Consider the following 27,857-nt stretch of genomic DNA (forward strand, 5'->3'; position numbering starts at 1 on the left):
ACCATATCAACAGGGCCTCGGCCAGAGGCGTTACGTTCGTGCGATGGACGAATACCTAGCGGCAGGATATGCCCCTCCGTATGACCAGGCCGAACAGCCCAGACATTTCACAGACGAATACGACAACCCGCCTGCAGAATACAGGCCGGAAACCCTCTGCCAAGACGACCAGGCGGCGGCCTACTACGCGCCGCAGGACCACTACGACCAGGATGAGTTCGTGAACCTCATCCTCGACAACAAAGAGGCCAGGGAGGCCCCGCAGATCCCGCTCAAGATGGCGAATTGCCAATTTCAATTTATGATCGACTCTGGGGCCACAGTGAACATCATGGGTGAACAAGACTACGCCAGGATACCATGCCCGCCACAGCTCAGTCCGTCTCGCTCCAGAATCTTCCAGTGGGGTGCCGCCACCCCGCTCCAAAGCTAGGGGGTATCCTTATTCGGAGCCAGAGGCAGCCTGAGTCTCAGCCTATAGATGCCAGAGACACCCTCCTTCTCATCTGCCATGAGCTAGGGAGAGCCTCCATTACCGCCAGTGTTAAGATAGCTTGGGGTAATGCAGGACAGACGATGTGAGTCAGCAAAGTCCAGAGTCAAGTCACATCAGAGTGCACAGAAACGACCAATCTCAGATAGAGACCTTCCATATGCCCATTGTGGGACAGAGACATCCTCCATTGAATCCAGGATGAAATGGGCATCCCCAGTCCGAGGTACTCTGAGGTCAAGGCGCTGAAGGTATGGACTACACAGACTGCATCATGCCATGGATGAGGTGAATAAAACCTTCCATTTCGCCGAGTCCGAGTCTGTGTGAGATGGAAAAGCCTTTAGACCTGACCTAGTGTCAGCTAGAGACACCCTGCAGCCTAAACCAGCACAAGCCCGCCTGAGGGACCTTCATCCTGACTTGCTTGCCTAAAGTAGGATATTGTGAGTACCTGACGTCCCCAGACTCACTCAGTGTATGCCACAGACACCCTGTATCCCAGCCAGGGTTGGACAGTCGGAGGAACCCCAGGTCAGCCCATGCAGATCTAAAACACAACAATCCAGAATGAAAGCATTCCTAGTCAGATCCAGAGTCAGGCATTGCAGGGGCCTCACATTGTAATTGGGTAGGCACCTGCATAATGAAGGCAGAGCCGGTGCAAGGACTTATGCTACCAAAAGCGAGGTGCTATTTTGGGGTGCTCACCCCATCTCATTCAAATCTAGCTGCATTTGATGCTTTAGGACCAAGCTCCCCTTGTTGTAGCATTCCTAGAGACTTCTTAAAAATTGCTCTGAAGGTAGGGCGAGGGTAAGTGAACGCGTTGGGCCTGTTTAATGCACCCCCAAGCAAGGAGGGGTTCGTGGTAATCTATGCATTCAGGGCCATGCAGAGCTCCATCCCTAAGGCCAGGGGAAGCATTTACTCTGCATTCTAGATCTGGGAATAGCCTAATCTAATTACCATTCACATGGCGGGGGGGGCGGGGGGGAGGAGAGAGAGAGAGAGAGAGAGAGAGAGAGAGAGAGAGAGAGAGAGAGAGAGAGAGAGAGAGAGAGAGAGAGAGAGAGAGAGAGAGAGAGAGAGAGAGAGAGAGAGAGAGAGAGAGAGAGAGAGAGAGAGAGAGAGAGAGAGAGAGAGAGAGAGAGAGAGAGAGAGAGAGAGAGAGAGAGAGAGAGAGAGAGAGAGAGAGAGAGAGAGAGAGAGAGAGAGAGAGAGAGAGAGAGAGAGAGAGAGAGAGAGAGAGAGAGAGAGAGAGAAAAAGTCTGGATGAGCTCAAACAAGATTTGAGGGCAAGAAGAGAAGGGGAGGAGGGCAGGGGTTCCCGGTCAGGCAAGTCTACCTTTTTTGAAGTGAGTCATCCTCTTATTTTGCTTATAATCTTCCCATTTCACATTTTTCATCAAATCCTTCTTTGAGTATCCATCACTCCTGATTTCCTTTTCTCTATCACCCCTTCTGTGTTCCATTCTAAGCCTTGTTCCTGTACTCCCTGCCATTAAAACAGCTTCATTCCAGCACGAGTGCTGTGCAAGAGGCCAAACTGATATGTGCATGCACACACATTTGGTTGTGTGTGTATAGCCATGTTTTTGTGTTCTCTGACTGTATGGGCGTGCACTTTCTGTGTATTCTGTGCATATGTACATAAGGATTGTGTTTGTATATGGTCTGAATATATGTGTAAGAGTTCTGACTGTGTGTGTGTGTGCTATGGTTCTGTACAGAATGTGTGTGTGTCTGCATTCTCTGAGTCTGTGCACTTGTGTGTATTCTCTGACAAAGTATGTACACCTGTGATGAATCCTTGGATGTTGTCACTTCTCTCAAAGGGGGAGCCCCTTCCCATGAGGTCAAGTAGGTTAGTCCGCTACCCAATAGCCCCCCTGGGGGTGTTACTCAGCGGGAGATCCCATGGGGAGGGAACCCCCTTTTGGGATTATGGACAAATATACAGGGAGAACGCAGTATACTTCCCATCAATCCCCCTGACCTAACCCTCTTTGCCTTGCTATCCCATGTACATGTGTCATGTACATAGTAGTAGCAGTACTGAGAAGAAGAAGAGTCAGTCACGCCTTAGAGAGAGCTCTAAGGGAAATACTGGGATGAGCATGTGGTGCAAAGGTATGAAGAGCGATCAGCAAAACACTATGGCGCAGTCTCGTGTTTCAAAAGTTCTGATTGGCCAAAGTCAATAAAAAATAAAAGAAGAACAACCAAGCAAGGTGTCAAACCCTCCCAGAAGGATCCACTAGCCTGGAGGATGTTCAGTGTGGAGCAGAGAGGAAGCTGCTCACCGGACGCGAGCACAGGAGAAGAGGCATCCCTACCCAGGCTGCAGATGCCCCAATGTCCAAGCTGCTGAAGGGGACATAAAATGAGCTTGAGAAGAAAGGACACATAGAAGTGGACCCAGCAAGCGGCTCAGGGCATGGCAGGCTAGAGAGTGAAGTGGAGAGCACTGTAAGAAGAGGAGAAGGCAGCAGGGGTGGGGTTTAGAACCTGAGAATTAGACACTTTGGTAAGATGATCCTTGGTAGGTGACCCCAAAGTGGTAAGATAGTTACAGAGATGTAAGCTCTCGCCTTGGATCGGTTTGTGCAACCTGCAGTCACATGTTTCAATCCAGGAAGGCAGGCTAAGCCCTTCATTACTCCAACACTGATTCCGAGTACCTCTAAACGGGGTAAAAACAGGAATTACTAGCGTGTTTCAAAACAGGAGGAATCCGCATGAAACACCAAAGAAAAACCTAATGTTTTTAAGCTGAAGACTGTGAAACCCAAAGACCAAAGTTCTGATCAATACTTCCCCCACGTGACGACACAGGATGTTCTCAGACAAATGATCTGATCTCCTTTGCCTCATCTCCGGTGTCTGTGTAAATTGAGGGAATCCTAGTTTTATAAAAATACGAAATGCGTCAATTATATTATCATTTAAGACAACGCACATTAAACCCATCGAGGAAGGAATACATAGTAAAGCTGGTGATGGGAAGGATCCCGCGAACATTCAAAATGGAAAAAGGGAAGCTGCTCAACCTAGTTGCTGGAAAACACAACACGGTGGTGGTATCAGATACCAAAGTATCACTCAGGAGCAGCGTACCCAGAGAGCAAAAAGTTGCCTGGAGAAGATAGTTGGTTCCAAATTGGGCACCCCCACTCCAGCCTTTTATTTCTAGCAGGGAAGAGAGTCATGCATCCATAGCTGGAGCCAAAGAGGGCCCCTTGAGTCAAAGCTCCTAGGAGTCTGGGAAGGTTTGCATGCCACCGTCCCATACGAGCTGGAGCTGAAAGAATGGAACTGGAAGTGGCATGAGGCGAGGTCTTTTAAGGTTGGACATAGAAAGATCGAGCTACATAGAGCTCGCAGCCGAAGAAGGCCGAGAGACGACGAATATGAGTGTGTAACAAGGACACGACTAAGTTCTCCAAAACGAGGAGCTGGGTCATGACTCAGGAGAGAAAAATACTAGACTTCCAAGATCAGAAAGCGGGAGACGGGCCGAAAGCTTGCTCTCCGGCCAGGCCAATACAAAGAGGGACAGATGATCTAGACGGTACTCACTTATTCAGTTATGGATTACTATGGGGGCTCCGCAGACTTACATATACTCTCCGTATGTTTGAAAGACAGTGTATGAAAGACAATCTGCGAGTGTCCGCCATCATCGGTTACTAGTTTTTCCATCGAATTTTTTTCATTGAATAGATTTTCCATCAAATGTTTTCCACCACATTTCTTTTTCATCTAATGTGGTTTAATACCACTTTCCATCGAAAACCTGTATAACAATTTTTTTTTTAATTGGGGGTTCCCCCGAAAACCACGTTTTTGCCATTGAAAACACCCATTCCCAAAGAATGATTATTATTATTTTTTTATTGGGGTTCTCCCCCCAAAACCCTGCTGTCCAGATGTAACCATTTCACCCTTTAACCAGCAGTAGCAAATGTTAGACCAGTGATGGAAGCGCAGCCTTGTTAATGGCCGGGCAGAAGTCAACCAGATAGTGCTATTTGAGCAATTTTACTGGGTTTTAAACCATCAAATTTGGAGGAAGATTCAGAATTTTGACTCTCAGATCGAATAAGAGACTGCCAAGATGGCATAATGCTATGGAAACCCACGGATATTGTCAAAAAGAGTGCCCGAAAGGGTGATACTGAGAAGAGCCAGGTCATGGACTGCCTGCCCTTCACTGGCCTATAGGGCAATGCTGGAAGTGGACGGCCAAGATGCACGTGTGGGACAGTTTTTTCGTCACATTGGTCACGTTTGTTGAGTTACTTGACGAGGCAGCTAGAGGTTTAGATCAGTGCTACTGCGACTGTGGGACACTTTTTAATTGGTGCCAACGCCAATTTGAATCCCCAGTCCGACCCTGTTCATTGCTTATGGCTTTGCATAGCCCTGCTGCCTGGGGGGCGGGGAGGGTAGACTGCAGAACCAGCAGGAGCCACAAACAGTGTCCTACTGTCCCCATTCTCTTTCCGTCTCCCCAGTGCTGCTACCTTTCGCAGAAAAGCACAGTATGCAAATTTGGCACGCTAACAGCAGAGACGTTGTGCTTGTTAGCCGGCGTGATGCCTCTCAGACAGGGCGACTGGCAGCAACAAGGCAAAGTGGGTAAAGGTTCTGTGCCTCATTCTCATTTCGGTGGCCATTTTGTGAGGCTCTCCAATTTAACAGTTTCAAAACTCTGTTGAGACCCGGGCACCAAGAGAATACTCTGATGCATTCTAGAATCTGTATCTCTATAAAACAAGCCATTGCTCCCTCTTGGTGGTGCTACAACAGACTGCATGCTCGACCGGTTTCACCTGGCATAGTGACTACACAATAAAGAAATAACAAACGGCTTCAAGCTGGGGCACATTTTTGTACAGGCACATGACAAAACAGAAGTCACCAGGGCATAGTGGTGGTTTTGGTTTACAATTGCCCATTATGCGCTCGAAATGTCCACTGCCATGTTCCGAAGACAGGTGAAGCCGATTTAACAAAGGACTGGGCGTTATACAGAGACTTGCCTGCGTGACAACTCAGTGCACGGTCACTTCATGGACGGTGACTTCTATCACATGACAAATGTCCTAAGGCACGTTCTTCTATCAGGAACCATAATATAAGCAGGAAAATGTTAACTAGTAGCAGGGGGGGTCATAGACCGATGACAAATATTGACAAATGATACCTCTGCCTAGTGCAGGCTAAAGAAAACCCCTCACTTAATGGTGTACAGGAAAGGGGCTTAATGGCCACAGGTATTACAGAATGCCCAACTGAGAGACCTAAACAGGAATGGTACACTGCCGATGACAAATAGGAAGAGTTGCACCCAAGAGACCTTCAAAGGTAGCCTAATTGGCAAATCATAGCCCTAGTGATCTTCAATATAAAAATGGATGCCTCAGTTCTAGGGCTAGGCACAGTATTCCGACAGTTGCAGAAAGAAAAACAATGTAAGGGGATCCCCAGGAAGTGTACTTGGCTAGAATTCATTGGGTAGTGAAGACTGTAATCGGGGGTGGACTGGGAACCAAAAGAGGCCCTGGAACTCATTTTCAAAGTGGCCCCATATTACACATGTTCAGTAAGACCAAGCCTTTTCCTATGGGAACATTGGGAAATGCCACACAAAAGAGGTCCAGAGTGCAGAGGCCTACCGGGAAATCTCCAGAGTTCCCTATAGGTCAGTCCACCGCTGACTGTAATGCATTTGTGGAAAACGTTCTTCGCAGCTGTTGAAAGCTGCACCTCTAACAGTGCACTCCCCAGGTGGACCACGCCCTGCGTGTATTTCACATGGCTGTCACTCAACGGGGATGTAGATGGTCTGCCCCACCAGAATGCGAGCAATTGTGTTATGGACGACAGTGGCTGATTATTAAGTGCCCATCCTTTCGTCTAAACATCACATGGAAAGGTGAAGACAAACACCTTTTGGACTCATAAACTGGTTTCAAGCTGGAGGAGAGAGAAGCCACCCTTAAGTTCCAAGCCAGAGAGAATTTGCCCTACCAGAAGGTAAGCCATCAAGTTGCCAATGATGGTAGATAGGTTTGCGGTAGAGGGTCCGTTCCTAGACGGGATGCTGCGAGAGAAATGGATGATGGACCCAGCCAGAGAAGAGTTAATTTCCTAAATAAGGATTCTACGAAAGGTTGGTTACTTGTTCATCTGAGCAAATCCGTGGCTGCTAGAGGAATTGCCTTCACCATTCTCTCAGTTTAAACAAAGCAATACAATCCCTTACCTTGATATAAATGCTACTCTGCTTCTCCCCAAAACACTCCCTAAGGGTTTATTCAGCTATAGGACCTGTGATCCCCGACATTATAAGTTCAATCAAAGACATTCCACCTTCAGATTCCAGGAGACTTTAGATGCAGATAAGGAATCTGAAGAGATGCTTGCAATGGTACATCGCTGCATTTTGAGGTTCTATATCTAGGAGCAGGATTGTGCATGGATAGTGTGGCTACGCAGACAACTGCCAAATCTCCAGGAATCTTGAATGTCGGTGTCGCAGAAGAGTTTGTGCTTAAAGCTACTGAAGGCCTTTATCTCCAATACAGGTAACCAGCTATTGCAAGTATGTTGAGTACCTTTCCTAACTACATGACTCATACGGTACCCAGTCAGTATATCGAAAACGGTATGCAGTAATAAAATCGTGTCAAAAAATATCACCTTTACAAAAAATGGCGGCAAAAATGCTGTGGTTTGACCTGGTAAAGGTGTACCCCATTATACCATTTAATGGGAGCGGGGGCTGTAGGGGTGTCCCCCGCATCCTTTACATGGAATGTGGTGGCAAAACCACAGCCTTTGTGCAGCAATTCTTTGTCTAAATTGCCATTTTTGCCACGATTTTAACACATGGAACCTCGAAACATTACCGAGTGGTACATAAATAACAGAGTGGACTCTAACACCGGAAAACACTGAAAGCATTAAATAAATATATAAAGGGTAGTGGGGTAAAGGGTTCAAATGTTTCGGGATGGGGTTGGGGTGGATTTATAAGGGTGGAAAATTAGACAGTTTGGGGGGAGGACCCCCACCAATTAAAAAGAAACCTGTGTTTTTCAGTGTTTTGACCGCAATGAAAAGCAACGCTCTGTAATGTCCGTCAGTGAAATCACATATTAGCGATTCATACGTATCAGTACCAGTTAACTGCAAGAGGGACACTACAACATAACTCTAGAGTGTGGCACGTCGTTGCCAGACCGGAAATCAAGCTTTAACATTATAGGATGTGGCTAATTGTGAAGACACACTTGTCCATCATAATTTGACTACTGCATTGTGTTCAGCTTCTGGAATCCAGACTAGTAAAGCACAGAAATCTCATGTTATCTGCAGAATGTCTGACATCTGCCCCTGGGGGTAAGATTACCATGCAATTGCTAATCAGAAGTAGGGTGACATCTCCTAGCTGAGAAGGTCCGGGATTGTCCAGCTAGTGCACAGGAGGGTTTGTGAAATCTAGCCACGTTCCAAGTCTTCGGGATTGGTTGTCAACATGCTACAATGTGTTGTCTGATACTTAGGTTGCACGAGTATTATCTGGTTGTGTTTGTGCATATCTATTCGGTCACCCCGCTCTCTGTCTCTATGTTTGTGAGTGTATTTTTCAAATCAATGCATAATGTAGCTTTCTTGTAATATGTATATAAATTCCTTGGCTCTTTTTGTTCTTTGATTGTGTGTACATTCTCCAAGTGTAAGTGTGTGTGTGTGTCTGTGTGTGCGCGTGCACGTGCGTTCTCCGTGCGTGGTCTCTGATTGCATGTGTTTTCACGTGTGCTCTCATTCATAACAAAATGTGACATACAACAAGACACCAAGACTTTGCCTAACACACACATTCTGAATTGGACATAGACCTGTCACACTGGTGGATGAAGGTCAAAGGATGAGATACCTCTTCTCTGTGACGAGTGGCCTCGAGGGTATGTGCAAGTGCCATGTTGGAGGTCTGTGGGGACGAGGGAAAGGCCTCATGAAGAGGAGTATCTTTGAAGGCTCTGAGGTAGGATTCCAGCCCTCGCGATAGAATTCAGTCCCATGAAATCGCCTGGCCCTCTCACGGGCCATGGGTAGCTTTTTCAACACCCCAGGAGCAGGCCACGCATCTTAACCGAGAACCCTACGGTAGCCCAATATTAGGTGACATACCAGTGGGCAGCATACAGTAACCATCCACTGTTGTTCTCCCATGAACACTTTCATCCTCATTCCTGTGTATTATGTACGTGGGCAGGTGCAGGGCATTCTGCTCTGGAGTAGAATGAGATTGTCATCTATGTGTATTTCCTTATGCCACCCTGATCTCAGGAAGCTCCTCCCCCATGTTGGAGGCCAGGCCCATAAATGCAAAGTTCCAGCTTTGACAGAGTTCCATCTGCATCCTTTTCTATCACAAGTGACATGTGCAAAGGTAGCTCGGAACCACTAACTCTGCTCCAGCACCACGGATGCCCTCTGGTCTCTCCGCTAGTCCAATGGTCCTTCATTTTCTTGCACCTGCAAGCCTCTGAACCAGCGAGTCTGCATGAGAGGTGTCACCTTCCAATCTAGTTGGTGAACTGAGGGGTGGGTCAGTCCGTTTTGGAAAATCCCCCTATAGTCACTCTGCGCTCCTGTTTGTTGGTCACCAGCTCCTGCAGGTGCAGTGCCCCTCCCCCGATGAAGCAAAAGGCAGGACAGACTGGCCCGGAGCAGTCCACGCTGCTCTCCCACAGACTACGGAAGGACACTGCATCGTAGAAGCTGACTTTGCTGCGCTCATAGTCCAGGCAGATGCCAATACGGGGAGGCAGAGGAACGGTGCAACCATTCGGGTCGCGTGAGGTGAAGGACGACCCATGCGACAGGAGGATCTTGCCCATGCCTATGGTTAGGAAGGAGTATGGGGGTGATGTGTCAACTGTGGCATCTTCGGCTCCGCTGTCGTGTCCACTGTCGGGGTCACACCTACAAATAAAGGAGACAGATCAGCAGTCAAGCAGACACCAACCGTATTCAAACCAAATAGATCCTTTCACGACAAGAAGCGGCGAAGAATCACTAAACAGAAAAGCTTTTCCAAAGGATGACGAGCTTGCAAACCACCACCCAAAACTCCCAAACCCTATGCATAGACCTCAGAAACATCTTCTTTTAGAAATTGCAGGCCAAGTGCCCAGAAAAAACCAACAATATGTGCCCTCCCGACCACAACACTCCCTCCAATCCTATTCTACTTCAATGTGCATTCTCACAGAAGAGGTAATGCACTTCTTTTCCATGCCCACACTGCTCAGGTCCACATCGATGCTATCTGAGGCAACCTAACTAAGGCCAGGGCTGACCAAGTAACACCACCTATCAGGAAAACCTCCATCTCTTCTGAAGTATTCCCCAAGTCCAATGGGGAGTCTGCGCTAAATGGTAGACACAAATCACTCCATTGTTGCCTTTCAAAACTCTTGGTATCGGTTTAAAACAACATAGTTCCCATTACTCATTTTACATTCCCAGCAGGTGCCATCATAAGCAAGATGTTTTTGCAACCAATTGCGTATATTTTATTCAGTGTTGCCCATCTCAGGTCTAACAATCAATTTATGTATAAGACCTATCTCACTTTCTCCCATTCCTCTACCTTCAGCTTCAAACAAAAACATGTATAACTCGAGTACAAATAAAAACAAATACAAAAATTATGCTTTCTCAAATTTGCGAGAGCACTTTTGAATTCAAACCCATCTGAGTGTATTTAAAATTATCCCAACCTGTTTCAGTCCTATGCAAATTGACAGATCTTCAAGGAGAATGCTTCAATGAAGGTGGAGATGCAGAGCCCTTGGATTTGCATTTGTAAATTGTTCCAAATGAATGTGATGTGTACATTTTCGGACAAACGCTCTACCGTCACTGCCCTTTTCCCAAAACAGATTTAGCGCATGCCGGGTAAGCACGTGTAGAAGTAGGGTGGTACTGGTAGCACAGGCACCCAAAAGAGTGAGTTAAGTAGGAAGGGGGGCAGGTGAGAAAAGCACAGGAGGATGAGGCGAGGGGAGGCACACGGAAGGGAGACAGAGCTGCACGAGTTAACAGAGAGGACAATGCTAAGAGACCGGAGATTGTGGACATGCCCCCCATTTCAGAAAATGGAGGTGGGGGGGTTGCAGTGATTACAGGTGTAATGAGGTTTCCCCTCATTGGAGGAGAACGTGGAGGGGGAGCGGGCGCAAGAATGTTGTTCTCCTGCAGCGCCATAGCCAGGTCAGAGAAAACAGGCTTTGGCAAAACCAGACTATGGGAAAACATATTAGATCCATCCTCTACATCAGGGGTGACCTGTTCTTGTAGGAACTGGTCTTATGGTTATATCCCTTTTTTCTTGTGGTGCTGTGTCTGTGCCACTTTTGGGGGGCATGCAGGTTGGTCTTTTCTATGCCCCTTATTTCAGAATCAAAGCTGTTCGTAATTAGGTAAGATGCATGCTTTAGAGTCTTGGGTGAAACTCTAATGTTTATGTTAAAAAAATAGCTACTCACCCCAAAGTATATGGCCCAGGAGATCCTATATAGCATATGCAAGTGGGAAACTCAATGGTTGCACAGCTCCATCAATTAACACCACAACCTTGATACAAACATATCAGCATTCTGAACTAGACACAATACCAAACAATAGTGATCACACTCTGGGAAACATCCAAGCACAAGATATCACAAGACTGATAATTCTGAGCCTGTCTGAGGGGTCATGCAGTTCTGAGTCTCACTCTTATTATCAGATGTCAAAAGACCACAGGGAGATGAAGACCCTCAATTGAAAGGTCCAGGCCCTCCCTCAATGACAGAGGGCAGCGATACAAGCTGGAAACCATGGTCCATGAAATCACAAAAAACACACTATTTAGTGCTAAAACGCACTGTGCCAATTTACTGCACTCAATCCTCCTAGAATGACAACATATCCATATCCTGAAGGTCCAGATCTCTGCCTGGACACCCTATGTGTGTCAAAGAAAAGAGACACTATCACATTAATACTAAGACCCAGCTAGTTAGGGCGTGGTGTTCTGTCTCACTAACAAATGCTTCTCTGACACAGCCTCCCCCTCCTCCCCCTGCAAGATTCCAGCCAGTTTCCACAGCACAGAACCTCTTAGATGTGCCACAGCCCTGAAACCCAGCACTGCTATATCCAATCACATAACCTGAGAAGAATGGTGGGTCTCCCTCCAGGCTTCCAACTCTGGAACACCCACACACCAAAATACCCTTCGCGTCCCATGGGACATTGCTATTTGCTCATACCTGGTAAACCAGAAACAAAATCACGTCCAGTTAAAAATGGCCTTGGAATTGAGACTTACTAAGAGATTATTTGGTTCCTAATGTGTGCACTTTAAATCACTTAAAATGAATAGTATACAGACTATCACCTTTTAATTAGGAGAATAAGTCTTAGTTGCATTTACTATACTTCTCTGCAATTAGATTTTGTGAATACCTAAGAGGGACAACTGCAATCTATTGTAGTAAATGCAAGTGGAATACAGATTTGCACAATCCTCAAGTCTAATGTTCATACAGAGAGGCAATATGCACTAGCCGTCTCCTCTCCAGTATTGTTTTATTAAATTAGATCCTTGGACGGATCAAGCACATAAATTGCTCTTCATGAACCCAGTCCCACGTGAACTGCTTGAAAGAGTATGGGAACACACATCCCAAATGTTTTTTTACTACTCTTTTTATTACCATTTGCATAGCTAGTAATGATAACCTGTATCAAATCCATTGTAGTAGTCGGGTCAGTTTACCTCTTCCTATCCCTCTCAGATAGGCGTTGCAACAGCGCTACCTAGGACAGGTAACCTCATGAAGGGAAATGGTGTTCTTTTTGCTAGAGTGAGTGTTATACAGTCAATAACAGTGTGTACAAAAATGATTTGCATAACTGAAGCCTTACCTGTCCTTTGTTTTCTGTGACATACCCCATTAGAGGTGTAACTACATGCAATAATTCACATCCCTGTAATGGTTGTAGCATACACATGAGCAACATAATGTAGATAGTTCTGCATCATACACTGAGATAAGAAGAAAGAATGCAATCAGCACAGACCTTGTGCACACAAGGATGATTTTGGGCACAAGCAACACAAAGAACCCCCTCAGCAGGTGTTCATTCTTATACCTTTGTGGCCATGCATTGGTTGAACTGCTCGTACCATGCACTGGATAAACAATTGTTACCAGAATCCTGTTGGTCTCTTTTCATTATAAACCGGCTGAACTGATCCATTCTATACTTTTGCATCTTCTACCCCAGATCCATTTACCTCTGTTTGGCGTCTCTTTTTTCTATGGCCCTGTATCGACTGATTCCTTTGCATGTGATCACCTAGTCCCCATTTAAAGGGCATTTATGGACCGGCGTTCCATTTGGCGTTTCACTGAACTTTGCTGGTTGGAATAATATACCGGCCCTTTAACGTGAGGAGCTGGCTGACTGCACCCCTACCACGGTAGCGGAGCAGAAGTGGTGCACAAGTGTTGTTTCCTTGTGTTCCTGGGGGTTTGCGGTTGTTCACGCACCACAGGAGCTGCACGACGCTGAAGATGGGGACGATCGATCTAAACCCCGCCCAGGGAGAGTTGATAAAGGAAATGGCGGGTACTAGAATTCGTAACTAAGGCAAAGATTATATTCAATGCTGACGCTGGCTCCAGCTGTCCCCCCTGTCCTTCCTGCTTGTTCAAAACTGCTCAAGCAGTCACGGCTGTTGTTCCCAACCCATGAACATTCTAGTGCGGGTGAGCTGAAGCACCGGAAGCCGCAGGGCTTGTTGCCCCTGGAGGCTCAAGCCGGTAAAACGAGGGTCGATAGAAATATGGAGCCTCAAAGTAGAGAGGCAGTGGGATCATCGGATGACTCTGTATTTATCATGCCAGATTCTGAATGTGAATGTACCAAGTTGGCGCACATGAAAGCGATTAAAATGACAAAAACACCAGTGACTGTAAATGTAGTTGGGAACACATCTGGCCTGGCAAATATTGAAGCAAACACATCAGATGCTCTGCTTCTCTGCCAAACAAGTGGAGCTCTCTTCCTGGGGAATCAAACCCTCCTGATGGGCAAGGGTTGGAAGAGCTTATAAAGGATCAAAGTAAACAAGATCAACTGCTTCTGCAAAACCCATTGATTGAAAACATTGGAAAGAACATTACGACTGATATGCAAACATAAAAAGAAAACGAGCAAGTGCGACCAATACAGAAGGTGATATCATCTGCACCATACATTGCTCCTCCCATGACTCCCCCTGAATGGAAAATCCATGAGCTGGAAGATGGGAAGTAAAATAAGTGCAATGTAGACAACCTAAAAGTAGGGTGCCCTCTCAAGAGCCGACAGTAAATCAGTAGGGAAAGGTCTGGGACTGCCCAAATGGGACAATCTGCCCTGGGTCGTGTACCACGGTCTCGAACAGCAGTGAGACTGGTTGTCCGTCTTGGCAACACCTAAATGCAACAGGTACGGAGTTAGTTGATGAAACTAGGTCTTCCCCTCAAAACGGTCTGGCTCCCCTCTCGGATTTAGAAGCCCTGTATGCAAAGGACGAGAGGGCTTGTGCAGCGCACTCTCAAAATGACATGTTATTTGATTTGGAGGAGCAAGGTGGAAATGACCAAAATAAAGACTTCAACATATTTGAAACTCAGTTAAATAACAAAGTACTGGGAAGGATACCAAATTCAACATTGGTGGAAAAACTACTGCAAGACATAACTGCCCTAAATGGGAAAATAGCCAGAGAAAAATGTCAGAGTCTATCATTTATTACAGAAAAAATTGCGGCATTAGATGGTCAAATCATGACATCCTCCCCCATGAGAGTTGAGACGAGATGGGGAGGGGGGTATTACAAGTTGGTCCGCCGACCCCCAGGTTGTTAACCCCAGGTGTAACAATACCAGCAAGAAAGCTCTATACAAACAAGTCAACCAGGACTCAAGGGAGGGCTTTCAATAGCCAAAATCAGGACAACAACAATACAAATAAAGACCAAGATCCCAGAGGTGAAGACGCATTAAATAAGAACCAAAACAACAATATTGTGCATGTGCATAGCACAATGATGGCAGCATTAGCAATATCCATGGCCCCATTTCTAAAAGTCTATGAGAGTATACATTCGTCACTTCAGGACCTCCAATCGGGAAATGTAATGGCCACGGCAAAATTGCAAGAAGTAGAATGCTTCATGAAGACCTTGGAGCAACGCTTAGACAAAGAAGCAGAACTGACAAACACATGGCAAAATCGGCTGTGTGATTTGGCCAGGAGTGAATGGAATGACAAGAACTCTCTAATTGAGGCAGACGTAGAAGACTGTAAGTGGATGAGACATTGTCTCAAAAAGCTGATCTAAGTCATCTGCAGACTGGTCAGGTAGAGAAGATAGCTGCAGGACATTCTCAGCCGGAAATTGATCTAACAAAGGAGAAGGAGACAATTCAAGCCCCTCCTTTAGATCCTGTAATATAAAAATTGCCAAGAGGGTGTCCTGAAATACTGGGCATAGACCCGGCAAATCAAAAGGGGAAAGTCTCCCAGACTCCATCTAGCTTTTCAATTTTCCAAGGTGCAGGAAAGACGAAGTTACCAAATAAAAATATTAAAGATCAAGGTCAGGTCGGCCTGACCAAGTTAAAAGATCTGAAAAAATCTAAAAATATGAAACAGCCAGCTAAAAGGAAATTAAATGGCACAAGGGTCTTTTTAAGGAATATGAAGTCTCTGTTAACTACAGAACCTATACACTGTGCAACGAAAGCTCATACTGAAATACAAGGAAAGCCATGTAAAATAAAGCTTGTGATGAATGACACTCTGATTTAGACGACTGTGAAGCTGATCTGAGTCACCTAGTACAGCTGATAGAAGACAATAAAGCTGAAGAAGACTGGAGTAATTTAAGTGACTCAGAATGGGAGAAAATAGAGGAAAAAGTCCATAACATGATGACCAAAGGACAGATGTCCGATCTCAAAGCAAAGAATAAAAGGAAACAAAATTATGAAGTACATGACTGTTACAAAGAGAAGGAGAAAATAAAGGTACCAAATAAGAGGTCCGACAAGGCGGTCCAGTTTAAAACTTTTTGAAAAAAAAGGAAGATCTGTAGAAAGAGCCCTGAACACACTCAAGAACAAAAAACAAAACATAGGATACAAACAAAGAACAAAGCCTGTCCGGGAAATAGGCAGTTGAGTAACCAAAAGGAAACCCGACCCCACTTGAAAAGGAAAGGTCTGGAGATAAGAAATGAGGGAACTAGATTTATGATAAACTTGGAAAGAACAGTGCGAGAACCTAAAAGACTAATTCTGAACAGAGAGCAGGTGATAACATTTTTCCAACAAATCCCTGCGACTAGGTTCATACTCTCAGAAGACATAAAGATAGTTGAATTTGTAACTGAGGATAGAATGGACTGGGCCACGTTGCATTTGGAATCACAGGTGATTAAAGAAACATTGATGGAAGCTCGAGGGAAAATAGCCCTATTAGGTTATACCCTGAGAGACGAGAATAGTAGGGATAATCCTAGGGAAATCGGAAAAAGAGCAGCAGTGAGAATGGGTGAGACTGACCTTAGAAGATCAAATGAGGACTACGACATTCCAGATGATGGCAAGTGTGGAAAGGATAAATGGCTAAATCCTGAAAAAATATCTAAGGAAAGGATAAAAGTTCTTAAATCCTCTGGTAAATCGAGAAGCGGTGACTTCCAAAAGGAAAAACAACTGGAAGATGAAGCTTACAAGAAAGAGGGTAGAGACCTTAATTTCACAATTGACAATTCAAGAAACCAATTGAAATCACTGAAAACTAAACAGCAGGCCAGAGAGAAGCTGTATGATTGGTCCTGGATGGCTGAAGCTTTGGCAGGAAACAAACAATAGACTGCGTTGAATGAACAGGGAGAGACACTGGGCCTCATTAAGAGTATGGAGGTAGCCATGGTGCTATTAGCGCCATGGTTACCCCCATACTGCATACCGGGTCTGGGTTCTCGGTATGGGGACTTACCGGTCATTCCTACCTTGGTGGACCCGATAAGTCCCCATTCTGGAAACCATTCCCCATTCCCATTTGAGTCCCCATAGGGCTCAATGGGAATAGGGAAGGAGCTAAAAACGGGCCCGCAAATAGCTGAGAGACCTAAAGCGTTGGGCAAGCTCAGTTGGTATATTAGATCCAAGGCAAACGGCCTTCCTCCTGGGTGTGGACACAGCCCTGAATATTTTCATATTGAATCTGCTGAAACAGAGGTCAATCGATACTAAATCACAAACCTACTTATGTTTTATTGACCTTGAGCAGGCTTTTGATGCCGTCTGCCGCAATCGTCTATAGAGAAAACTTGAATTATGGGATTGCCCAAAAACATTGATGGAAGCAATGCAAGCACTATATATGGACACTTCAATTCAGATCTGTTTAACAAGAGAAGGTTTTCTTTCAAGCAAGATCCCTACATATTGTGGTATTAAGCAGGGTTGTGTGCTAGCACCTCTGCTGTTTGTCCTGCATATGATAGACATGGGAGAGTCCCAAAAACAAACACAAGCTTTTCCACCAAAAATGAATGAAAGAAGTGTCCCGTAGATATTATACATGGACGATTTGGTCTTTATTGACCAGACACTGATTGTCTCACAAAGACGTTTGAACACATTTCAATGCTTTCTGGAAGAAAATCTTATGAAGGCGAATGTTAAGAAATCAAAAATATTGATCATGGAGTCAGCTTGTGTTACTAAGAAGAGGGCCGAACCGAATGCATGGTTTCTGAATAACCAAAAGCTGGAAATAGTCAACTCAATTATCTACCTGGGAGTAAAAATAAATAAAAATGTAAATGAGTCAGGCCATTACCAGCTAATGAGAGATAAGCTGGTTAGGCTTGCAAACCAGGGAAGAGCAATACATAACCGATAAAGGACTTACTCTATGATGCCCATCCTAACGTTCTATAAGCAAAAGGTGGTGGCAGTCCTTGCTTACGGAGCTGAGGGTCTGATAAATCTGTCCTGGAAGGTGTGGGGTGTTTGCGAAGGTTATTTTTGGAGAAAGGTCCTGAGGCTGCCAAACTCTCTCCCGAGATGTAGGATTAGATTTGTATTGAGATTGTATTCTCTGCTATCTTCAGTGATGTGGAAAACTATTTCCATATATCGGAAATGTATAATGGATTGCCCTCCGATACCCTTTGTCATTCTAAATAATCCATCCAGGGGCCATGACAAATATTTAAATGATTGGAAAGAATGATGTAATACTTTTTTGACAGAAACATTTATTGAAGAGGAGATGTTGAAGACAAACCCCCTTAAAATGAAGAAGTCATTTCAGATTGGCTGTCAAGATACCATGGATCAAAGAAATAAATACCAATTGTGCAATAACTTCATCTGGGAAATAAAGAAACCGAATGTGTTGTTAAACTATCAAAAAAAAATGTCCATCGGCCTATTTTTGAGATTTACTTATAAGAACTAGACTCAATATCCTCCCTACTGGAGAGGTTAGACTGATGAGAAAACAAATTGATGGGAAAGAAGTCAGATGCCGACACTGTGGGTGTAATGATAGTGTGGAGATGATTAAGCATCTAATGATCTCATGTCCAGCTTTAAGAGATGTGCGGGGGAGGCTTTTGGGTGCTTATTAGCAATGCTATTACCCAATATCAGATGAGATGTGGTGGGAGGGGATAATGTCATCAGAGAACTTTGGTGTAACAATTGCGGCCATTAAATTATTGGAAGATGCAACTTTGGGAAACCAGTAGATAATTGCAATACTCTGGGCTTTGAGTGTATATGAGTGAAGTGTACTTTTTAGTACTTGATGGAATAATGTTAAAGGTTTATACTGTATTAACCAATAAAACATTTAAATAAAATACAAACATATATGGACTGTACATCCTGGTAAAATGTCTGATTTACTGTTGTTTTGAATTGTCAGAGCGGTAGCTCTATTTTCTATAGATCAGACTGATCATGTATATCAGTCCATCTTACTTGGCTCCGTTAGTATTGGCGAGTGGGGATGTCCATTCAACGAATATAGCTGGATATGCGTTTCTCTTTTTCTTTGGATTCTCTTGGCCTGTACTCATCTGTTGTTATGCACTATGGTCATCTTTGACAAGAATGGACCTTTTGGTTGGCATTGGTGGATCCTGTTCATTTCACCTATGTGTCCTTGATTGGTTGGTAAGCCTGCTCAATTTTCTGCAGTGGAATACCTGAAAAGTTATTGTTGTGCATCGATTGGCCTGGATTGCTTTGTCAACATATTTGTAGAGCATTGCGACCTTAACTGATTGCTCTCCCAGTTTCAGTTTCAAGTGGAGATTCAATACATTCTCATTATTGACCTCAGTTTTTTCCCCTGTTCACTTATGTGGAAATTGTCAATATCTTTGCTCATCCACCAGTGAATCAGCTTGGATACTTGCTGGACATGATTAACCCTGGTTCTTATCTGTAATTGGTCAGCGTGTCTTGGCTGACCTTGGTCTCTCTTCTTTTATTAGGAAATGAATGCTCTGTGTTCTCTTGTCTGGAAGTGGTTGGTGCCTCTCCTCTTTGCTGGAAATGGTTGGGCCCTCTGGGCTACTTTAGGATTGTACGTGTTTGTGCAACTATTTGGAAGGGATTTGTCTCTCTGTTGTTAGTTAAAAAGATGGTGGTTTATCTGCTCTTGGTTAATCAAGGATGGTCTCCCAGCTCATGTGCGGGGTGTTTGCCTCTTTCTCATCTAGAACAGGTTGTCTACATTGCACTTAGCAGGAAGTGGATGCTCTACCAACTGTCAGCCAGAAGAACTTGGTCCCTGCTCTCCCCTGAAAATGTTTTTTTTCACTCTGAAAATTGGCATGTGGTTGGTGAACCTGCTTTTGGATATACGTGGGTGGCCTCTGCTCTTGGATGGAAGTGATTGGACACTTTTCTTGGCTAGAAGTGGTTGATCTCTTCTTTATTGTATGGACGTTTTTGATAGGCAAATTTTGTCCGGGCTGAGTTGATTTCTCGATGTCTGAATGCGTTGGTTTCCTTCTCTGCTTTGAGTACAGTTGGTCTTTTTTCTCCTCTTGGCTAGAAGTCATTGTTTCTTTGCTATTGGCATGGAAGTAGTTGGCCTCCCGGCGTTTGACTGCAAGTAGCTTGTGTATTTTCCAGATGGCTGATTCTTCTATTCCTGTATGAAAGTAATGTCCTGTTTAGGGTGAAAGTTTTTGATAACTTAGGCATTGGTTGAAAGTTGCTGTCTTGGTTGGCTGTTAGTCTAAAAGCCCTAGTCCAAAGGGTTAAGCCCAAGTCTTATATGATCTACTTTATCCTGGAGTACCATCAGTGTACATCAACGAGCGGCTGCTAGAAGGGATGTTCCCTTCACTGCTTTTTACTGGGCTTCATGAAGAAATGCCTCTCACCTGGAATCCTTCAAGCTCAACACAACAGAATGAGGTTGGGAGAATGCATCTTGGTGTTTACTCAAACAGTAAAAGGGTCTTTCTAAAGGACTTCCTAGCCTTGTCAGAGTTCTCTAATCTAACAAAGAGTCTTGAGAGATGTATAGTGTTCAACTCATCTTTTGGTGCAAGACTTAAAGGGATAGAGCACTGATCACTCTTCCTCATCCCCAGTCCCTGGGATTTAGCACCCAGTGCCTGACTTGTGAATCCAAGGGATGTGGTGCCATGCTTGATTCTTGCCATTCTCCCAACAGCAGATATTTCCTCTCCCCTTGCATAGGATATAACCTTGGACACAACTCCTCCCTCTTGCTTTAGAGTGTTACCTTGACACACGCCTGCCTACAAGCAAGTATTTCTTCTGCCTTGCGTAGGGTATTTGTAAGACTGTGATTCTCATCCACAAGCTTCAAGTCATTATCCTGGGCCATGGTATTCAGCCTTGTAGGTGTGTAGCTTTCCTTACAGTTCTCTGGGTCCGGCCAGGCTCTGAGATATAGCCCTCAGCAGAGTTGCAACACTTTCCTCTCCTTTGTCCCTGGTCTTAGCCAGTGTCTGAGAAACAGGCGTGCTGCTTTCTCTCATGCTCTTGTCATGGCCCCGTCTTATCTCATCTTGCTTCCAGGTCTGAGGCCTGAACTGTATGTATCTGAGCATTCGGCTGTGGTGTTATATAGTACTCATGATTATCCTGCCCACCCACTCAGTAAGCCCCCTGATTGGTGTCTCTTCAGCCTCTCTCTGTTTAGATCTTGGATTGGCTAGGCCTCATTTCTATGTGATTATTATCCGATGTACCTGGCTTTCCCCTTTTGACTCCCCAGGTGGTAATGTCAGTTTCCCTTACAGAGTAACAGGATTCAATTACCCTTTTTACTAAATAGCCCAGGGATACAAAAAAAACCTTGACCACAGTAATGTTGAAGCCACATGGCCCACAGAACAATTCCTGACTCAGGGTGTGGAGTTCCTCTTGTGCCATGTGTCAATTGCAGTTTAGTGAGTATTGAAAGATTCTCCTCCTGGCCTGGAGTGGGGACCTGTGAGAATCTGCATGTGCCATGTACATGTAATGTTTTTGTGCAAACACTTGCTCTTCGGGTCTCTGACTTTCAATCACTGCTAAACTGCATTAATGAATGCTGGACCTCTTCTGTGACCTGATTGGGGTCTTCTAGGATGGTTTCTCCAGCCAAAGGAAACAAATGAGGCATGCAATACTTTATTTGTCTGACTAGCACTGTATTAATGCTGTTCAACGCTCACCTTGGAAAGGAGAAAATAGTATCATGGGTGAGTGGTAGAGTACAACCCTACGTGGCCATAGGAGAGGTTGGGCATCCCAGGGACCCCATCCGGACTCCAATTTCCCTAACTGGGGAATAAAGGTTGCATATCATTCGTACCTGTTCTCAAAAGCCATATCGGGTTGGCAAGTGTGAGGAGGATTCCGGGGGAATCCCCTGTATACTGCTTCCTCCACTTAGTGTGTGGGCATGCCTGACCCCCAAAGTCACACTCAATCCTAATTGTAGCCCAGACAATGTGACATTTTCACCATCCTTGAAAGTTGACTTTCCTCACATTATCTATTTGGATCTTGTACAACTCATAGGTGGCCAACACATTGCAGCAGATTTCCCACATTCTTCGGGCATTTGTATGGGTCGCAAGCCCTTCATAATTTCCCATCCTTTACCCAAGCACCCCTAGAAAAGGGGAAGAAAAATATACCCTAACTTCGCACCACCTAAAAATTCTGTGAAAAAATTTGCCAAAACGACCACGATGAGTTGCTCCATATGCGTGAGGTCAGTACCGATCTGTTTTACAAACTCAGTAATGCTCCTGTCTATTTATTGATTTATTTCACAATGGTTCTTTGCATTGTTTTATGTTTACAGTGTGCAGAAGGGCACCGGTATGCATATGACTCTATATAAAACTCATGAACAAGCAGACAAGAATACTTTTAAGTGTATATCACAGATTGAGTTGGGCTCCCTTACCTAGGGCTGACCACATCTTGAGGAGTCTGAAACCATTCCTGCAGCTTATTCTCCAATCCAACACCAACCTTCACCAAGTAGGAGCTGGGGTCCACCGAGCATGCCCAGTAATGCTTGCCTTGGGTTATGGCCACATCTCCGATGACAAGGTCGATGGACAGGTGGCAGGTAGACATGAGTCGCTCTGCGGCAAATAGCATGGGGATGCCAGGAACACTCCGAACAGCCCGCTGGTCCTTGCTGATGGCAAGGCGATCCCTGTTGAAGCCCCATCTGTTGTCGAGGAAGAAGTTGAGTACTAAGGAGTAGAAGAAAGTAGACTGAGGTTTCACAGCATGGAGGGAAAGCAAACCACGTGGCTCTTCACTCTGTGTCCCTAACTCAGATTTGTATGAATCTATATCACATCGGATCTAGCCGGCCCTGTGCCAGAATGATCTCACCACTGCTATTTATTACCTTGACCTTCTTGTACACCCCTGGCCGAATATTGTATTCTCTCTGTATTCACTATCGCTATATATTATAGCCTAATACTGTACCCTCTTTGTTTGTATTCATTATCACTATGTGTGCTTGTTGACTATTCTGTAACCTGGTCAACAAGTCGCTGTCACCCTTTACTTCTATGTACCTGTAACAAATAGTGTATGCTCAAGCGCCCAGATTCCTCAGGGTTCGGTGCTCTCTACAAATAATAAACTAAACTAAACTAAAAATCAACTCGTACCTTCACAAAAGTCTGAGTTTATTAACATGAGTAGAACAGATGATGCCCTGGAGAAGCTATTGTCTGTGAAGCAGCAACACACTTTAATATAATTTCTACCTGTTCCCCCTTTATTTTATGTTCTCTAGCCACCCCCATGCCTGATAGCTTCGGGCAGCACAGTGCAGGCTTGATGTAATTAAGTTAATTGCAAAGGGTTTTTCTATACAAAGTACTTTGACCCTCACCCCACTTGAGCCAACTGATTACCTTGAGAGTGAGTGACAAAATGAGTCGAGGGTGGCATATGGAGAACATCCTTATGTGACCAACAAAGGGGGGGGGCACACAGATGTAAGCTCGTTGATATCTGTCATAAGTCAGGAAGCATTGATCTCAAGCCACCAGGTCTAAGGAGGTATGAAGGAAGATGTTATCTTACAAAAGGGGCCATCTTCCACGGTTCCACATTTTGGAACCTTCGGCATCGAGCTGGCCAATGCCTTTTTTCCAACTGCCCAGCCAAACATTCTTGGTACTTTATTGCACCGGCTACCAGCGCAAATCTCAGACGGATGCATTGGAGAGTTTGGTCCAATGTCCAACCTGTGACCAATTTAGCAATGAAGCACCCTCCAATGTTTTACTATTGTGTGGAATTTATATTGAATGATACGGTTTACTCAAATCTTTTTCATTCTAAGATCTTTGTAAACCAACATCCCAATGATACATTTGTAAAGTCTGCATCAACCCCTTATTACTAAATAATGGTCACTTTAAAGATACTTTGTAATCATTCTGATGTGAAAAAGGGAGTAGTGTGTGTGCTTCATTCTTGTCAAATCGAATCCTTCTCTTTTTACCGTGGCTCATATTACATTTTAGTTATTTGGCCTAAGCTAGATTGTGTCTTTTGTACATGGAATCAGGCCCAAAAAGCTAGATATTAATATATTATTGCGCAAATATTTGTGGAGTTATCTAACTGGCCACTGCAAGTTTGGGTATGTAAATGAGACGGATAGGGGTGGTAGTAGACTTACCTGGCGCAGGAGGGGTGTGCAGGTAGATGTCCTCACTGTATTCTCCAAAGCCGGCTTTGTTGTAGCCCTTCACCCTCAGCACGTAAATGCTGTCTGTGTCGAGATACTCCACCAGGGCACTGACACCCTTCACATCTTCCCGTCTCTGCCACAGTTTCAGGGCCTTGGCCTTCATGTCGGTTTTGCGGTACTCCACTGTGTAGTGCCAGGCAGGCGGTGAGTCCTGTGGCAAGCGCCAGCAAAGAAAGATCTGGTCATAGGCGTAGGTACGTTGGGTGTCGATGACGGGCGCCTCGGGCACTGCAGAAGAACAGGGGAGGGAAACATTCAGGACACAACTAAGGACTAGACATTGGGCCAGAGGACAAAGATAAATCGGGGAGAAAGAAGATGGCAGACGCAAGGAAACACATTCACCCACCTCCCCGAAAGGATGGCAGGCTCAAGCAGGGGCCTGGAGTGGTATCAGGGCACAGACAGAGGACAGCGAGGCCCTGCAAATGCAGATCTCAACTGGGGGGGGGGAAGAGGGATAAATCAATGGAAGCCAAACTACACCTTTGGGTCCTCGGTAAGGGCAAGACCAAAATAGGAAGGACATTTTGGGAGACCAATGAACGGCAAGAGTAGGGAGAGAGAGATACGAGAGGGAGAGAAGGCAGAAATATATGTACTGTATCTATATATGTATTTATATTTCATATGGGAGAAAGGATTTAAGACAATGCACATGCAGAGAATGTCAGTGGGTATTAACAGAAGTGGAGGAAAGACTGATGGATGGCATGGCTGAAGTAATTCAACTTAGAAAAAAAAATATTTTATAATGTATCTCAAGCTCAATGAGGTTTGGGGTGAGGCACACGATGGGATAATGCTGAGGGTAATGAGGATTGGTGTATTAGGAGAACTAGGAGGAAAAGAAGGAGAATGAGAAGGATTTCCAGAAAAATGAGAGGAAAGAACATGATTGGTGGAGGAATAGATGAAGAAGGGAGGTGAAAACATTGTTTGAACATGCAAGCAAGCAGGTGAAGGGTCTGGCAAGGCAGGGTATGGGAGTAGGTGACATGGGATAATGTGGAAGTTAGTAGGCAGTCCAGGAAACAATGCAAAACAGGAGGGAATATGACAACAGTGAGAGAGAGCGAGAAAGAGAGTGAGACAGAGTGAGAGAGAAAGAGAGAAGGGAGACGAAGGGAGAGGAGCTCTTGCTTGGAGGTAGAGTAAGTGACTTGCCTCTTTAATGCTACGTCTGGGGTGCTTCAGCAGCAGCCACTGCCTCCTATAAACAAGCAGAGGTAGAGTACAGCTGTAACGTGTGAATATTCAGCCCCGGGTGGGGCTTCAACCAAGGCTCTGCAGGTGGGTGTTCGGCGGTGCTGTCCCTGCTGCTGGGATGGGCACTGTTGCTGTGTTGTGTGCCGAAGGCCACATCTTTGGCTCCATCACTGGTGCTTGTGTTTGGATCAGGGTGGTGGGTGTTTCGCAGTGCCATGTCTCCTGATGAGATGGGACTTTTTCGCTGTGTTTTGTGTTGCAGGCCAGGTCACTGGCTCCATTATTGGAACACCATTGAGTGTGCCTGTGTTTGGAACATGGTGGGTAGATGTTTGGTGGTACCAGCTTTGCTGATGAGATGGTAATAGGTGAAAAAATACTTTTAAAAATATAGATAACAAAAAAAAAGATTGATTTAGAAAGACTGCTCTGTGACCGTGCAGAATGGTCTTTCGAAATCGAACTGTCAGCCCCTGCAACACACACGAGTGCATGCAGGGGCTGATAGGCACGGCGAGAGCCAGCGAAGGAGCTGCGGCAGTGTGAGGTGAGTGAGAGAGAAAGCAAGAGAGAGAGAGTGTGAGAGAGAGAGAGAGAGAGAGAGAGAGTGTGTGTGTGTGAAAGTGCACGCGCACACGCGCGCGACGAGAGTGAGAAAACAAATGTTTGAGAAGAGGAAGGGCGTGGGGAAGTGAAAGTGTTTGTGCGTTCGTGTGTGTATGTGGTGGGGTTGGGGGAGCAGGGTACCAAGGAGGAAAGGAGGTTTGGTCGGGGGAAACCCTCGAATACAAAATACTCAGCCATGCCCTTTATCGGCTTTTTGAGGGCCGCACAAAATCGACTGAAATAAATCGGTCTTCTTTATGTGTAGCCTTGAGAAAGCAGAGCAATTACATAGACCCTTTGAGATGGGGCCCTGTTGCTGTGTTTTGTGCTGCAGGCCACTTCATTGGCTCCATCACTGGATCTCCATTGAGTGTGTCTTTGGGTCAGGGCCTTTGTAGTGTCTGAGAAAGGACCTTACAGTTGAACCCTTAATGTTTAATTTTACTGTTCAACCATGCACTCCATCTACGCCATCAGTGCTTTAAATTGTATGGACAATTTAACATATGAAGGGTTTCATAACTCATTGTTGACCTCCTTCATATTATTTTGGTACTATTATGATGGTAGAAATGTCGGGAGTCCCTTTTTTTCAAAGTAGCAGGGATTTTCCAGGGAATTAATTTGTAAATAAATGTCCGTTTTATTTTATACAATATTTTTGCCAGTAAGGAAGGTTCACTTATTGAAAGTGGGCCAGGGGCCTTCAAAGCTATACCGGCCTTGGCTTGAAAATGGGTCACAGATATAGTCCATTACTCTACCATACCCAGTGTATGCCTGTGGCGCCTATGACCACAGAGTTTCAGGTTGTCGACCAGGGCTCTACCATAACGAAGGGAATGCACGCAGGGCCAATTACTCTAGGTCACACAGAGGTCACAGACATAGTCATAGTGCATTGTCCCACCATACCTACTGGTCACTTTTCATAGTTTTCTACAGTGCATAAGGGTTGCTAGCAGGACTCATTGATCTCTCTCAAACAGATGTCACTGGAATCACCCATTACTCCATTTCATGAAGGGGTTGCAAGCTTGGTTCATTCATCTATTTGACACAGATGTCGCAGGAACGTCCCATGGTCCCAATGCGTTCTCCAACATGAGAAGACCAAGGGCATTGCCCACTGTTTGATCTCATTCAGGGGTCATATGCAAGAGCACCCAGTCGTCTATTTAACATAGTGGCTAAAGCAATGGTCTATTTCTCCATCTCATGCTGGCATCTCAGACATGCTCTACACACATACCGTTGCACAATGATCCCAGCATTCCATCTTGCGCCTGGGTCGCAAGCGTGGCCCATTGTCCTGTCTCCCACAGCAGTCAGAGGCGTGGTTCATAGCCCTTTTCATTGCAAGACTGCGGGGTACAGAAACAGGCTCCAGTTCTCTCTTACACATGGCTCTGATCAATGGACCATTACTCCGGGTCTTCCAGGGGCCCATTCCTCTGAAGCGATCATGGTCATAGTTCATTTCATTATCCCATGCAGGGGTCAGATGATCCACTGATTAGTTTTAGACAGGGGCTGATGCAATCGTTATTTGTTCTTGTGCAGACAGGGGACATCGTGAGTGTCCTTGTCTCCATGTCAAGCCATCATGAATAGGAGTGGTCCATTGTTCCATTCCGCACATGGTTCACATACATGCTTCATTGATGTATCTCAAGAGGAGGGCAGGGGAAAAGTATATTTCTTTTTCCAAAGAGGGGAGTTAGTTTGGGTTCAGTGGCATAGTCCATGGCTCTTTATCATACAGGGCTTAAGGTACTGGTCAGATGCTCCACATCACGAGGTGATGTATCCAGAGTTTCATGATAGGGTGGACCTGCATGCACTGTGTACACTTGGGCCTACGGGAGGGGTTACCTGTGTGTAGTGCCGGTGCTGCCAGAATGGCAAGTAGGTCCTGAGGAACAAAGGAAGGGCCATGTTCCTCAGGCAACATGCTCTCTATGCCTCTGCGAGGAGCTGTAGGAATGGTCCGTTCATCTATTATGCAGGAGATATGGCAGCGGTAGAAGTGTCAGAAAAGAATGGTGGAACTGTGTGACCCTGAGGTGGTGGAAGCACAGAGCAACACATGTATTAGAGGGTTGGGGTTTCAGAGACCTGT

The 27,857-nt window shown here is 45.3% G+C and overlaps 1 protein-coding gene across 2 annotated transcripts in view; it reads right to left on the reverse strand.

Moving 5' to 3' along the window:
• Positions 1-1,710: 1,710 nt before the first annotated feature.
• The window catches only part of TRIM46 (tripartite motif containing 46), a 242,380-nt gene continuing 216,233 nt past the window's right edge, over positions 1,711-27,857 (reverse strand). For both annotated transcript variants that reach the window (XM_069650138.1, XM_069650139.1), the window contains exons 8-10: positions 23,849-24,148; positions 22,094-22,391; positions 1,711-9,496 (exon numbers count right to left, since the gene is read on the reverse strand). In XM_069650138.1, coding sequence (XP_069506239.1) covers positions 9,121-9,496; positions 22,094-22,391; positions 23,849-24,148 — 974 coding nt within the window. In that variant the 3' untranslated portion in view covers positions 1,711-9,120. The remainder of the gene's footprint in view (positions 9,497-22,093; positions 22,392-23,848; positions 24,149-27,857) is intronic.

Source organism: Ambystoma mexicanum, chromosome 1p, assembly GCF_040938575.1.
Source record: "Ambystoma mexicanum isolate Mex_15411 chromosome 1p, UKY_AmexF1_1, whole genome shotgun sequence".
Classification (NCBI taxonomy): domain Eukaryota; kingdom Metazoa; phylum Chordata; class Amphibia; order Caudata; family Ambystomatidae; genus Ambystoma; species Ambystoma mexicanum.